We start from the raw sequence: 13378 nt of genomic DNA on the forward strand, positions 1-13378 counted from the left end.
ACAGAAGTACTGTTCTTCCCAGTGATGTGTATTTTTTATTATATGTTACAGAAGTACTGTTCTTCCCAGTAACATGTATTTTTTATTATATGTTACAGAAGCACTGTTCTTCCCAGTAATGTGTATTTTTTATTATATATTACAGAAGTACTGTTCTTCCCAGTAACGTGAGTAGTGTTGACCTACTGGAAGCTGCTAGTCTTCCTCTTTTGATCAAGGAAAAAGACATTGAATATCAGGTTAGATTTATGTGTTTATCTCATGAAGAAGGAGTGATAACTGTTTCTATTGATACAAAAATTAAATTATTAAGAATTTTGTCATGTTTGTTTTATCTATGTTTCTATGCTTATAAGTTTAGAATTTATAAGCATATTAGAAACTAATCACTGTATTAACTAAATGTTGTGCTGTTAGATCAGGTGTTTGGACGTTTTCATCATGTATATGTTTTTTCTTTATGTCAAGTTTTTCTTGTAATATTTTGATTTTTCAGTTGCATCGTGTGATTCTGTTTGAACGTCTGTTAAATGCTTATCCTTATAAGAGGCCTCAAATAGTTCGAGAAGCAAGGGCTGATATTCCACCACTCTACAGAGGGCACGTGTGGGCAGCTCTTTTAGAAATTGAAGTAAGTTTGAAAAAGGACTTTTAAATAGCATATTTGAAAATTGATGGGAGATTAGAAAAATGGACATGTCCAGACAACTCAATTAAAATAATTTTTCAACAGAGAAATTATTCTAGTATCTATAAATGAACACACAGTATTCCTAAGAGAACATCTCTGTCGAGCTGTGATGTAAGTTAATTATTTTCTACATATCAAAGCACATTTATACTTTCAGTATGATTTATGCTATTGTTGGTAGTGTATCATGTTTTAGTAGACTTACATTGCTGTTGGTAATTTGTAATGTTTCAGTATGGTTTACACTGCTCTTGGTAATTTGTAATGTTTCAGTATGGTTTACACTGCTCTTAGTAATTTGTAATGTTTCAGTATGGTTTACACTGCTCTTGGTAATTTGTAATGTTTCAGTATGGTTTACACTGCTCTTGGTAATTTTCAATGTTTCAGTATGGTTTATGTTGCTGTTGCTACTCTTATAGAAAGTTTTGGACGTATAGAAAGCAAAACGTTTATGAAGATGTGTAATATTGATTATTACAAATAATGTACCACAGAAATGTATCTATATTAATAATGTTTTTCTACAACACTTGAAATAGGGAGACATTCATAACCAGTATGATACGATTGATAAAGAAACTCCTACACCAACAGACAGACAGGTAAAGTAACACTGTTGTTATTACACTTTGTAAATAAAACATTAGGTAAACATACTTATATAAATTAAATGTACTCTAGAATGGGTAAGATAATGTAACATTTTTGTAGTTGAATATTTTTTGTATTAATGGCCATTAATGGTAATGTTTAAGTATATTTGATTGTGATGTTCATTTCTAGTTGTGTTTTTTATGTTCTTTAAATATATCTTCTTTGATATTTTGATTAATTACAGATTGAAGTAGACATTCCAAGATGTCATCAGTATGATCAGTTGCTTTCCTCTCCAACTGGACACAATAAGTTCAAGAGGATACTGAAAGCCTGGGTGGTCACACATCCTCAGTATGTTTACTGGCAAGGGCTGGACTCTCTCTGTGCTCCATTTCTTCGGCTTAACTTTAATAATGAAGGTACATTTAGAATAGTTTTACATATTATGGAAAATTTCTAGAATAAAAATAGTATACGATGTTTATTTCTCAGCACAATTATCATTATGATACATTTTCACAAAATAACAGCACTGAAAAAATATATTTTTTGTTTTTCTTTAAAACAGATTATGAAACATGTATATTAGCCTTAGTTTTATGTGTTGAGACAATATGTTTATAATACTTACAATATGGCTGATTTTACATTTGTTGTTTCTAGTGTTTATTTACTGTACGTAAGTGATTCTGCTAAATGTTAACAAATATTTATGTTAAACATTCTTACAGTTTGTGCCTTAGTTGTTTTTTGTCAGTTAACTTCCACCATTAACAAACGGTATATTTCATTATGTTTTCTTTATCTCAGCTCTAGCCTATGCCTGCCTATCTGCCTTTATTCCAAAGTATTTAAACATGTTTTTCCTGAAAGACAACTCTCCAGTTATTCAAGGTATTTTTTTTATAAATATTTGTTCATTTTGTTTTATAAAGTGAAATAATTATTGTTCTATCACATACAGTGTGTTCTAGATTGATAGACATTGTTCTACTACATACAGTGTGTTATAGATTAATATACATTGTTCTACTACATACAGTGTGTTCTAGATTGATAGACATTGTTCTACTACATACAGTGTGTTCTAGGTTGATAGACATTGTTCTACTACATACAGTGTGTTCTAGGTTGATAGACATTGTTCTACTACATACAGTGTGTTCTAGATTGATAGACATTGTTCTACTACATACAGTGTGTTCTAGGTTGATAGACATTGTTCTACTACATACAGTGTGCTCTAGATTGATAGACATTGTTCTACTACATACAGTGTGTTCTGGATTGACATACAGTGTGTTCTCGGTTGATAGACATTGTTCTACTACATACAGTGTGATCTAGATTGATAGACATTGTTCTACTACATACAGTGTGTTATAGATTGATATACATTGTTCTACTACATACAGTGTGTTCTAGATTGATATACATTATTCTACTGCATACAGTGTGTTCTAGATTGATATACATTGTTCTACTACATACAGTGTGTTCTGGATTGACATACATTGTTGTACTGCATACAGTGTGTTCTCGGTTGATAGACATTGTTCTACTACATACAGTGTGTTCTAGATTGATAGACATTGTTCTACTACATACAGTGTGTTCTAGATTGATAGACATTGTTCTACTACATACAGTGTGCTCTAGATTGATAGACATTGTTCTACTACATACAGTGTGTTCTAGATTGATACACGTTGTTCTACTGCATACAGTGTGTTCTAGAATGATAGACATTGTTCTACTGCATACAGTGTGTTATAGATTGATATACATTGTTCTACTACATACAGTGTGTTCTAGATTGATATACATTGTTCTACTACATACAGTGTGTTATAGATTGATAGACATTGTTCTACAACATACAGTGTGTTCTAGATTCATATACATTGTTCTACTACATACAGTGTGTTCTAGATTCATATACATTGTTCTACTACATGCAGTGTGTTATAGATTAAATAGACATTGTTCTACTACATGCAGTGTGTTATAGATTGATATACATTGTTCTACTACATACAGTGTGTTATAGATTGATAGACATTGTTCTACTACCTACAGTGTGTTATAGATTGATAGACATTGTTCTACAACATACAGTGTGTTCTAGATTGATATACATTGTTCTACTACATACAGTGTGTTATAGATTGATAGACATTGTTCTACTACATACAGTGTGTTATAAATTGATAGACATTGTTCTACAACATACAGTGTGTTCTAGATTCATATACATTGTTCTACTACATACAGTGTGTTCTAGATTGATAGACATTGTTCTACTACATACAGTGTGTTATAGATTGATAGACATTGTTCTACTACATACAGTGTGTTATAGATTGATAGACATTGTTCTACTGCATACAGTGTGTTCTAGATTGATATACATTGTTCCACAGCATACAGTGTGTTCTAGATTGATAGACATTGTTCTACTGCACACAGTGCGTTCTAGATTGATAGACATTGTTCTACTACATACAATGTGTTCTAGATTCATATACATTGTTCTACTATATACAGTGTGTTATAGATTGATAGACATTGTTCTACTACATACAGTGTGTTCTAGATTGATAGACATTGTTCTACTACATACAGTGTGTTCTAGGTTGATAGACATTGTTCTACTACATACAGTGTGCTCTAGGTTGATAGACATTGTTCTACTACATACAGTGTGCTCTAGATTGATAGACATTGTTCTACTGCATACAGTGTGCTCTAGATTGATAGACATTGTTCTACTACATACAGTGTGTTATAGATTGATAGACATTGTTCTGCTACATACAGTGTGTTCTAGATTGATAGACATTGTTCCTCTACATGCAGTGTGTTCTGGATTGATATACATTGTTCTACTACATACAGTGTGTTCTAGATGGATAGACATTGTTCTACTGCATACAGTGTGTTTTAGATTGACAGACATTGTTCTACTACATACAGTGTGTTATAGATTGACAGACATTGTTTTACTACATATAGTGTGTTATAGATTGATAGACATTGTTCTACTGCATAAAGTGTGTTCTAGATTGATAGACATTGTTCTACAACATACAGTGTGTTCTAGATTCATATACATTGTTCTACTACATACAGTGTGTTCTAGATTGATAGACATTGTTCTACTGCATACAGTGTGTTCTAGATTCATATACATTGTTCTACTACATACAGTGTGTTATAGATTGATAGACATTGTTCTACTGCATACAGTGTGTTCTAGATTGATAAACATTGTTCTACTGCATACACTGTGTTCTAGATTTATAGACATTTTTCTACTGCATACAGTGTGTTCTAGATTGATATACATTGTTCTACTACATACAGTGTGTTATAGATTGATAGACATTGTTCTACTACATACAGTGTGTTATAGATTGATAGACATTGTTCTACTACATACAGTGTGTTATAGATTGATAGACATTGTTCTACTACATACAGTGTGTTATAGATTGATAGACATTGTTCTACTACATACAGTGTGTTATAGATTGATAGACATTGTTGTACAACATACAGTGTGTTCTAGATTGATAGACATTGTTCTACTGCATACAGTGTTTTCTAGATTGATATACATTGTTCTACTACATACAGTGTGTTATAGATTGATAGACATTGTTCTACTACATACAGTGTGTTATAGATTGATAGACATTGTTGTACAACATACAGTGTGTTCTAGATTCATATACATTGTTCTACAACATACAGTGTGTTCTAGATTCATATACATTGTTCTACTACATACAGTGTGTTCTAGATTCATAGACATTGTTCTACTACATATAGTGTGTTCTAGATTCATAGACATTGTTCTACTACATACAGTGTGTTATAGATTGATAGACATTGTTCTACAACATACAGTGTGTTCTAGATTCATATACATTGTTCTACTACATACAGTGTGTTATAGATTGATAGACATTGTTCTACTACATACAGTGTGTTATAGATTGATATACATTGTTCTACTGCATACAGTGTGTTATAGATTGATATACATTGTTCTACTGCATACAGTGTGTTATAGATTGATATATATTGTTCTACTGCATACAGTGTGTTCTAGATTGATATACATTGTTCTACTACATACATTGTGTTCTAGATTCATGGACATTGTTCTACTACATACATTGTGTTCTAGATTGATATACATTGTTCTACTGCATACAGTGTGTTCTAGATTGATATACATTGTTCTACTGCATTCAGTGTGTTCTAGATTGATATACATTGTTGTACTACATACAGTGTGTTATAGATTGACAGACATTGTTCTACTACATACAGTGTGTTATAGATTGATAGACATTGTTCTACTACATACAGTGTGTTATAGATTGATAGACATTGTTCTACAACATACAGTGTGTTCTAGATTCATATACATTGTTCTACTACATACAGTGTGCTCTAGATTTATAGACATTTTTCTTCTACATACAGTGTGCTCTAGATTCATAGACTTTGTTCTACTTCATACAGTGTTTTCTAGATTGATATACATTGTTCTACTGCATACAGTGTGTTCTAGATTCATATACATTGTTCTACTACATACATTGTGTTATAGATTGATAGACATTGTTCTACTGCATACAGTGTGCTGTTGATTGATATACATTGTTCTACTGCATACAGTGTGTTATAGATTGATAAACATTGTTCTACTACATACAGTGTGTTATAGATTGATAGATATTGGTTCACTGCATAAAGTGTTTTCTAGATTGATAGACTGACTAAAATGTGACAGTATCTGCAGGCTAGTATCGTAGTCAGTTAAGATACAGACTAAAATATGACAGTATCTGCAGGCTAGGCTATTGTTGCATTCATTCAGGGTGCAGTTAAGTTATGACATCTACAGGTTAGTATGATATTTTGTGTTACTAGAGGTTAAAATTAGACTATCTTCATTCAAATGTAAAAGTCGGTGTTACTATGGGTTAGAATATGATGCACAATGTTGTTACAGGTTAGAATGAGACAACTAGTGTAGCAGTCATTGTTGCTTTAGATTAGAAATTGATGCAGGTTAAAATGCAATATATAATATCACAACAGATCAGTTCTCTTGCCATAGGCATTGTTTACTGCACGTGTGATAAAGTTTTTTGTGACTTAGATTCAATATTTAGTTAAATTTCTATGTTATAACAATTAGTGTACTATAAACTAGTAGCCTAATAATCCATATTTTAATAGTATACAGATCTTACTTTTATGAGGTAATATTAAGAACAATCCTGAATTTACCCTAGTGTAAGAAATGAGACATTTTTTCTCAAGATGTGCCCTCTTCTGTAATTTATCCATGACCCTTCCAATAAGTATGAAATTACTCACTATAAAACCATCATTTCTCATACAAACTATAATTTTTATAGCCTTCAATTTAGTTTGAATACAGAGCTATCAAACAGAAAATTAGATCCTTCTTTTAGTTTGAATACAGAGCTATCAAACAGAAAATTAGATCCTTCAATATAGTTTGAATACAGAGCTATCAAACAGAAAATTAGATCCTTCAATTTAGTTTGAATACAGAGCTATCAAACAGAAAATTAGATCCTTCTTTTAGTTTGAATACAGAGCTATCAAACAGAAAATTAGATCCTTCAATTTAGTTTGAATACAGAGCTATCAAACAGAAAATTAGATCCTTCTTTTAGTTTGAATACAGAGCTATCAAACAGAAAATCAGACCCTTCTTTTAGTTTGAATACAGGCTATCAAAGGCAGAAAATTAGATCCTTCAATATAGTTTGAATACAGAGCTATCAAACAGAAAATTAGATCCTTCAATTTAGTTTGAATACAGAGCTATCAAACAGAAAATTAGATCCTTCTTTTAGTTTGAATACAGAGCTATCAAACAGAAAATTAGATCCTTCTTTTAGTTTGAATACAGAGCTATCAAACAGAAAATCAGACCCTTCTTTTAGTTTGAATACAGAGCTATCAAACAGAAAATTAGATCCTTCAATATAGTTTGAATACAGAGCTATCAAACAGAAAATTAGATCCTTCAATTTAGTTTGAATACAGAGCTATCAAACAGAAAATTAGATCCTTCTTTTAGTTTGAATACAGAGCTATCAAACAGAAAATTAGATCCTTCAATTTAGTTTGAATACAGAGCTATCAAACAGAAAATTAGATCCTTCTTTTAGGTTTGAATACAGAGCTATCAAACAGAAAATCAGACCCTTCTTTTTTAGTTTGAATACAGAGCTATCAAACAGAAAAATTAGATCCTTCAATATAGTTTGAATACAGAGCTATCAAACAGAAAATTAGATCCTTCTTTTTTGGTTTGAATACAGAGCTATCAAACAGAAAATTAGATCCTTCTTTTAGTTTGAATACAGAGCTATCAAACAGAAAATTAGATCCTTCTTTTAGTTTGAATACAGAGCTATCAAACAGAGGTCAGACCCTTCTTTTAGTTTGAATACAGAGCTATCAAACAGAAAGTCAGACCCTTCTTTTTTTAGTTTGAATACAGAGCTATCAAACAGAAAGTCAGACCCTTCTTTTTTTAGTTTGAATACAGAGCTATCAAACAGAAAATTAGATCCTTCTTTTAGTTTGAATACAGAGCTATCAAACAGAAAATTAGATCCTTCTTTTAGTTTGAATACAGAGCTATCAAACAGAAAGTCAGACCCTTCTTTTAGTTTGAATACAGAGCTATCAAACAGAAAGTCAGACCCTTCTTTTTTAGTTTGAATACAGAGCTATCAAACAGAAAGTCAGACCCTTCTTTTAGTTTGAATACAGAGCTATCAAACAGAAAATTAGACCCTTCTTTTAGTTTGAATACAGAGCTATCAAACAGAAAATTAGATCCTTCTTTTAGTTTGAATACAGAGCTATCAAACAGAAAGTCAGACCCTTCTTTTAGTTTGAATACAGAGCTATCAAACAGAAAATTAGATCCTTCTTTTAGTTTGAATACAGAGCTATCAAACAGAAAATTAGATCCTTCAATATAGTTTGAATACAGAGCTATCAAACAGAAAATTAGATCCTTCAATTTAGTTTGAATACAGAGCTATCAAACAGAAAATTAGATCCTTCTTTTAGTTTGAATACAGAGCTATCAAACAGAAAATTAGATCCTTCAATTTAGTTTGAATACAGAGCTATCAAACAGAAAATTAGATCCTTCTTTTTTAGTTTGAATACAGAGCTATCAAACAGAAAATCAGACCCTTCTTTTAGTTTGAATACAGAGCTATCAAACAGAAAATTAGATCCTTCAATATAGTTTGAATACAGAGCTATCAAACAGAAAATTAGATCCTTCAATTTAGTTTGAATACAGAGCTATCAAACAGAAAATTAGATCCTTCTTTAGTTTGAATACAGAGCTATCAAACAGAAAATTAGATCCTTCTTTTGGTTTGAATACAGAGCTATCAAACAGAAAATCAGACCCTTCTTTTGGTTTGAATACAGAGCTATCAAACAGAAAATTAGATCCTTCAATATAGGTTTGAATACAGAGCTATCAAACAGAAAATTAGATCCTTCAATTTGGTTTGAATACAGAGCTATCAAACAGAAAATTAGATCCTTCTTTTTGGTTTGAATACAGAGCTATCAAACAGAAAATTAGATCCTTCAATTTAGTTTGAATACAGAGCTATCAAACAGAAAATTAGATCCTTCTTTTAGTTTGAATACAGAGCTATCAAACAGAAAATCAGACCCTTCTTTTAGTTTGAATACAGAGCTATCAAACAGAAAATTAGATCCTTCAATATAGTTTGAATACAGAGCTATCAAACAGAAAATTAGATCCTTCTTTTAGTTTGAATACAGAGCTATCAAACAGAAAATTAGATCCTTCTTTTAGTTTGAATACAGAGCTATCAAACAGAAAATTAGATCCTTCTTTTTTAGTTTGAATACAGAGCTATCAAACAGAAAGTCAGACCCTTCTTTTAGTTTGAATACAGAGCTATCAAACAGAAAGTCAGACCCTTCTTTTAGTTTGAATACAGAGCTATCAAACAGAAAGTCAGACCCTTCTTTTAGTTTGAATACAGAGCTATCAAACAGAAAATTAGATCCTTCTTTTAGTTTGAATACAGAGCTATCAAACAGAAAATTAGATCCTTCTTTTTAGTTTGAATACAGAGCTATCAAACAGAAAGTCAGACCCTTCTTTTTTAGTTTGAATACAGAGCTATCAAACAGAAAGTCAGACCCTTCTTTTAGTTTGAATACAGAGCTATCAAACAGAAAGTCAGACCCTTCTTTTTTAGTTTGAATACAGAGCTATCAAACAGAAAATTAGACCCTTCTTTTGGTTTGAATACAGAGCTATCAAACAGAAAATTAGATCTTCTTTTTTGGTTTGAATACAGAGCTATCAAACAGAAAGTCAGACCCTTCTTTTAGTTTGAATACAGAGCTATCAAACAGAAAATTAGACCCTTCTTTTAGTTTGAATACAGAGCTATCAAACAGAAAATTAGATCTTCTTTTTTGTTTGAATACAGAGCTATCAAACAGAAAGTCAGATCCTTCTTTTAGTTTGAATACAGAGCTATCAAACAGAAAATCAGACCCTTCTTTTTTGGTTTGAATACAGGCTATCAAACAGAAAATTAGATCCTTCTTTTAGTTTGAATACAGAGCTATCAAACAGAAAATCAGACCCTTTTTAGTTTGAATACAGAGCTATCAAACAGAAAATTAGATCCTTCTTTTAGTTTGAATACAGAGCTATCAAACAGAAAATCAGACCCTTCTTTTAGTTTGAATACAGAGCTATCAAACAGAAAAGTCAGACCCTTCTTTTAGTTTGAATACAGAGCTATCAAACAGAAAATTAGACCCTTCTTTTAGGTTTGAATACAGAGCTATCAAACAGAAAGTCAGACCCTTCTTTTGGTTTGAATACAGAGCTATCAAACAGAAAGTCAGACCCTTCTTTTAGTTTGAATACAGAGCTATCAAACAGAAAATTAGATCCTTCTTTTTTGGTTTGAATACAGAGCTATCAAACAGAAAATTAGACCCTTCTTTTTAGTTTGAATACAGAGCTATCAAACAGAAAATTAGACCCTTCTTTTAGTTTGAATACAGAGCTGTCAAACAGAAAATTAGACCCTTCTTTTAGTTTGAATACAGAGCTATCAAACAGAAAATTAGACCCTTCTTTTAGTTTGAATACAGAGCTATCAAACAGAAAATTAGACCCTTCTTTTAGTTTGAATACAGAGCTATCAAACAGAAAATCAGATCCTTCTTTTAGTTTGAATACAGAGCTATCAAACAGAAAGTCAGATCCTTCTTTTAGTTTGAATACAGAGCTATCAAACAGAAAATCAGATCCTTCTTTTAGTTTGAATACAGAGCTATCAAACAGAAAATTAGACCCTTCTTTTAGTTTGAATACAGAGCTATCAAACAGAAAATCAGATCCTTCTTTTAGTTTGAATACAGAGCTATCAAACAGAAAATCAGATCCTTCTTTTAGTTTGAATACAGAGCTATCAAACAGAAAGTCAGATCCTTCTTTTAGTTTGAATACAGAGCTATCAAACAGAAAATCAGACCCTTCTTTTAGTTTGAATACAGAGCTATCAAACAGAAAGTCAGATCCTTCTTTTAGTTTGAATACAGAGCTATCAAACAGAAAATCAGACCCTTCTTTTAGTTTGAATACAGAGCTATCAAACAGAAAATCAGATCCTTCTTTTTAGTTTGAATACAGAGCTATCAAACAGAAAATCAGATCCTTCTTTTAGTTTGAATACAGAGCTATCAAACAGAAAGTCAGATCCTTCTTTAGTTTGAATACAGAGCTATCAAACAGAAAATCAGACCCTTCTTTTAGTTTGAATACAGAGCTATCAAACAGAAAGTCAGATCCTTCTTTTTAGTTTGAATACAGAGCTATCAAACAGAAAATCAGACCCTTCTTTTAGTTTGAATACAGAGCTATCAAACAGAAAATCAGACCCTTCTTTTGGTTTGAATACAGAGCTATCAAACAGAAAATCAGACCCTTCTTTTTAGTTTGAATACAGAGCTATCAAACAGAAAATCAGACCCTTCTTTTTAGTTTGAATACAGAGCTATCAAACAGAAAATCAGACCCTTCTTTTTTAGTTTGAATACAGAGCTATCAAACAGAAAGTCAGACCCTTCTTTTTAGTTTGAATACAGAGCTATCAAACAGAAAATCAGACCCTTCTTTTTATTTGAATACAGAGCTATCAAACAGAAAATCAGATCCTTCTTTTAGTTTGAATACAGAGCTATCAAACAGAAAGTCAGACCCTTCTTTTAGTTTGAATACAGAGCTATCAAACAGAAAGTCAGACCCTTCTTTTAGTTTGAATACAGAGCTATCAAACAGAAAATTAGATCCTTCTTTTAGTTTGAATACAGAGCTATCAAACAGAAAATCAGACCCTTCTTTTTAGTTTGAATACAGAGCTATCAAACAGAAAATTAGATCCTTTTGTTACATCCACCTGTCACATCCTCTCTTTCAGGATTTGTTAACAGTTCTTTATTATTCTTAATACTATGTTATGTGTAACCAATAGAAATTTAAGGTTTTCATATATCAAATAACATGTTATATAATATTTATTTATAAATGGAAAATTGTCATTTTCTGTGTGACTACGAGCTTCATTCCCAAGGGCAAGATGACCAACTGGGATGAGTTTTTATAATGCTTTTGTCACATAGTTACAAAGCCAGAAAAATTGTGACTGAGGAGAACTGTCTGCTTTTTGCATGTTATTATTCCACATTCTTAATTAAATAAAAATCATTTAATGTACAAATACCATTAGTATAAAAACAAATAGGGTTAAGTGTCATTCACAGTTGACATAAAAGAAACAAAGAAGGTCCAGTTATGTTCTGTATTACTTGTTTTTCACATGTATTATTTATTTATTATTTTAAAACTAACCCAAATGTGAAAATGGGAGGAATCTATTTAGATTAGTTAAGGTTAGATTAGGTAATATAATTAAACATTTTGCAATAGGTACACTGAGGAGCAGCTATGAGTACCTTGTAGGTAATGGAATGTGAGCCCTACTTTTCACAAGTGATTTTCAAGTTGTGATAGTTAAATAAGGGTTCAAAGGGCAGTAACACAACTGAATTTAAGTATAAATAGATGTATATGGTTATAAGCTTAAACTGCTTAGGATAAACAAATGTTACAATTTGAAGTTGTTATATGGTAATTTTTAGATTGGTTTTGATATTATGTGATTGAGGTCAGTCAAACTGACCAACATTCTAAGAGCTAAGGTAGAGAAAATAACAGATAAAATATAAACATTTACTGAAAACAAACATTTGAAATGTGGGCAAGAGGTTTTAGAGATTATGTAAATTATATTTGAGATTAAGAAAAGTGTTTTTAATATTAACTAGATAAGCACTTTCTTCAAAGACTACTTTTTATATTCACGGACACTTATTTAGTTTGTAAGGAACACTTCATTCCAAATTTTACTTATTGTTGTGAAACATTTGTAATGTTTACTGATATTTTCATGAAGATGTTCGTACTATATTAAAATTAATTGTCCATATTAAAACTGTAGATCAGAGCTAAAACTAAACTTCGTAAATAATACATTTAATGTAATATACAAGACTAGTTAGGAGTGGCCAGTGTCGTAGAACACAAACTGGTAAAGATAATACATTGATTTGTCTGTTCGGTACTCTTATTGTGGTTAATATCTTCAGTAATATGTCATGATCAGCTTAAGAGATCTAGGGTTTTCAAATATCCATGTAGTAAGGTAATAGGGTAAAATATTCTTTTTCAATCAAGGTAATCACCAGGTTGTATACTATACTGATCTGTAACCGAGGTAACCACCAGGTTATATACTATACTGATCTGTAACCGAGGTAACCACCAGGTTATATACTGTAGTGACCTGTAACCGAGGTAATCACCAGGTTATATACTGTAGTGATCTGTAACCAAGATAACCACCAGGTTATATACTGTAGTGATATATAACT

At 31.3% G+C, this 13378-nt stretch overlaps 1 protein-coding gene across 5 annotated transcripts in view; it reads left to right on the plus strand.

Moving 5' to 3' along the window:
- LOC143251842 (TBC domain-containing protein kinase-like protein) overlaps positions 1-13378 on the plus strand; it is an 85897-nt gene that overhangs the window by 43712 nt on the left and 28807 nt on the right. For all 5 annotated transcript variants that reach the window (XM_076503103.1, XM_076503101.1, XM_076503105.1 and 2 more), the window contains 5 exons: positions 146-239; positions 497-631; positions 1234-1296; positions 1533-1710; positions 2102-2185. In XM_076503103.1, the coding sequence (XP_076359218.1) occupies positions 146-239; positions 497-631; positions 1234-1296; positions 1533-1710; positions 2102-2185 (554 nt within the window). The remainder of the gene's footprint in view (positions 1-145; positions 240-496; positions 632-1233; positions 1297-1532; positions 1711-2101; positions 2186-13378) is intronic.

Source organism: Tachypleus tridentatus, chromosome 6 (genome assembly GCF_004210375.1).
Source record: "Tachypleus tridentatus isolate NWPU-2018 chromosome 6, ASM421037v1, whole genome shotgun sequence".
NCBI lineage: Eukaryota > Metazoa > Arthropoda > Merostomata > Xiphosura > Limulidae > Tachypleus > Tachypleus tridentatus.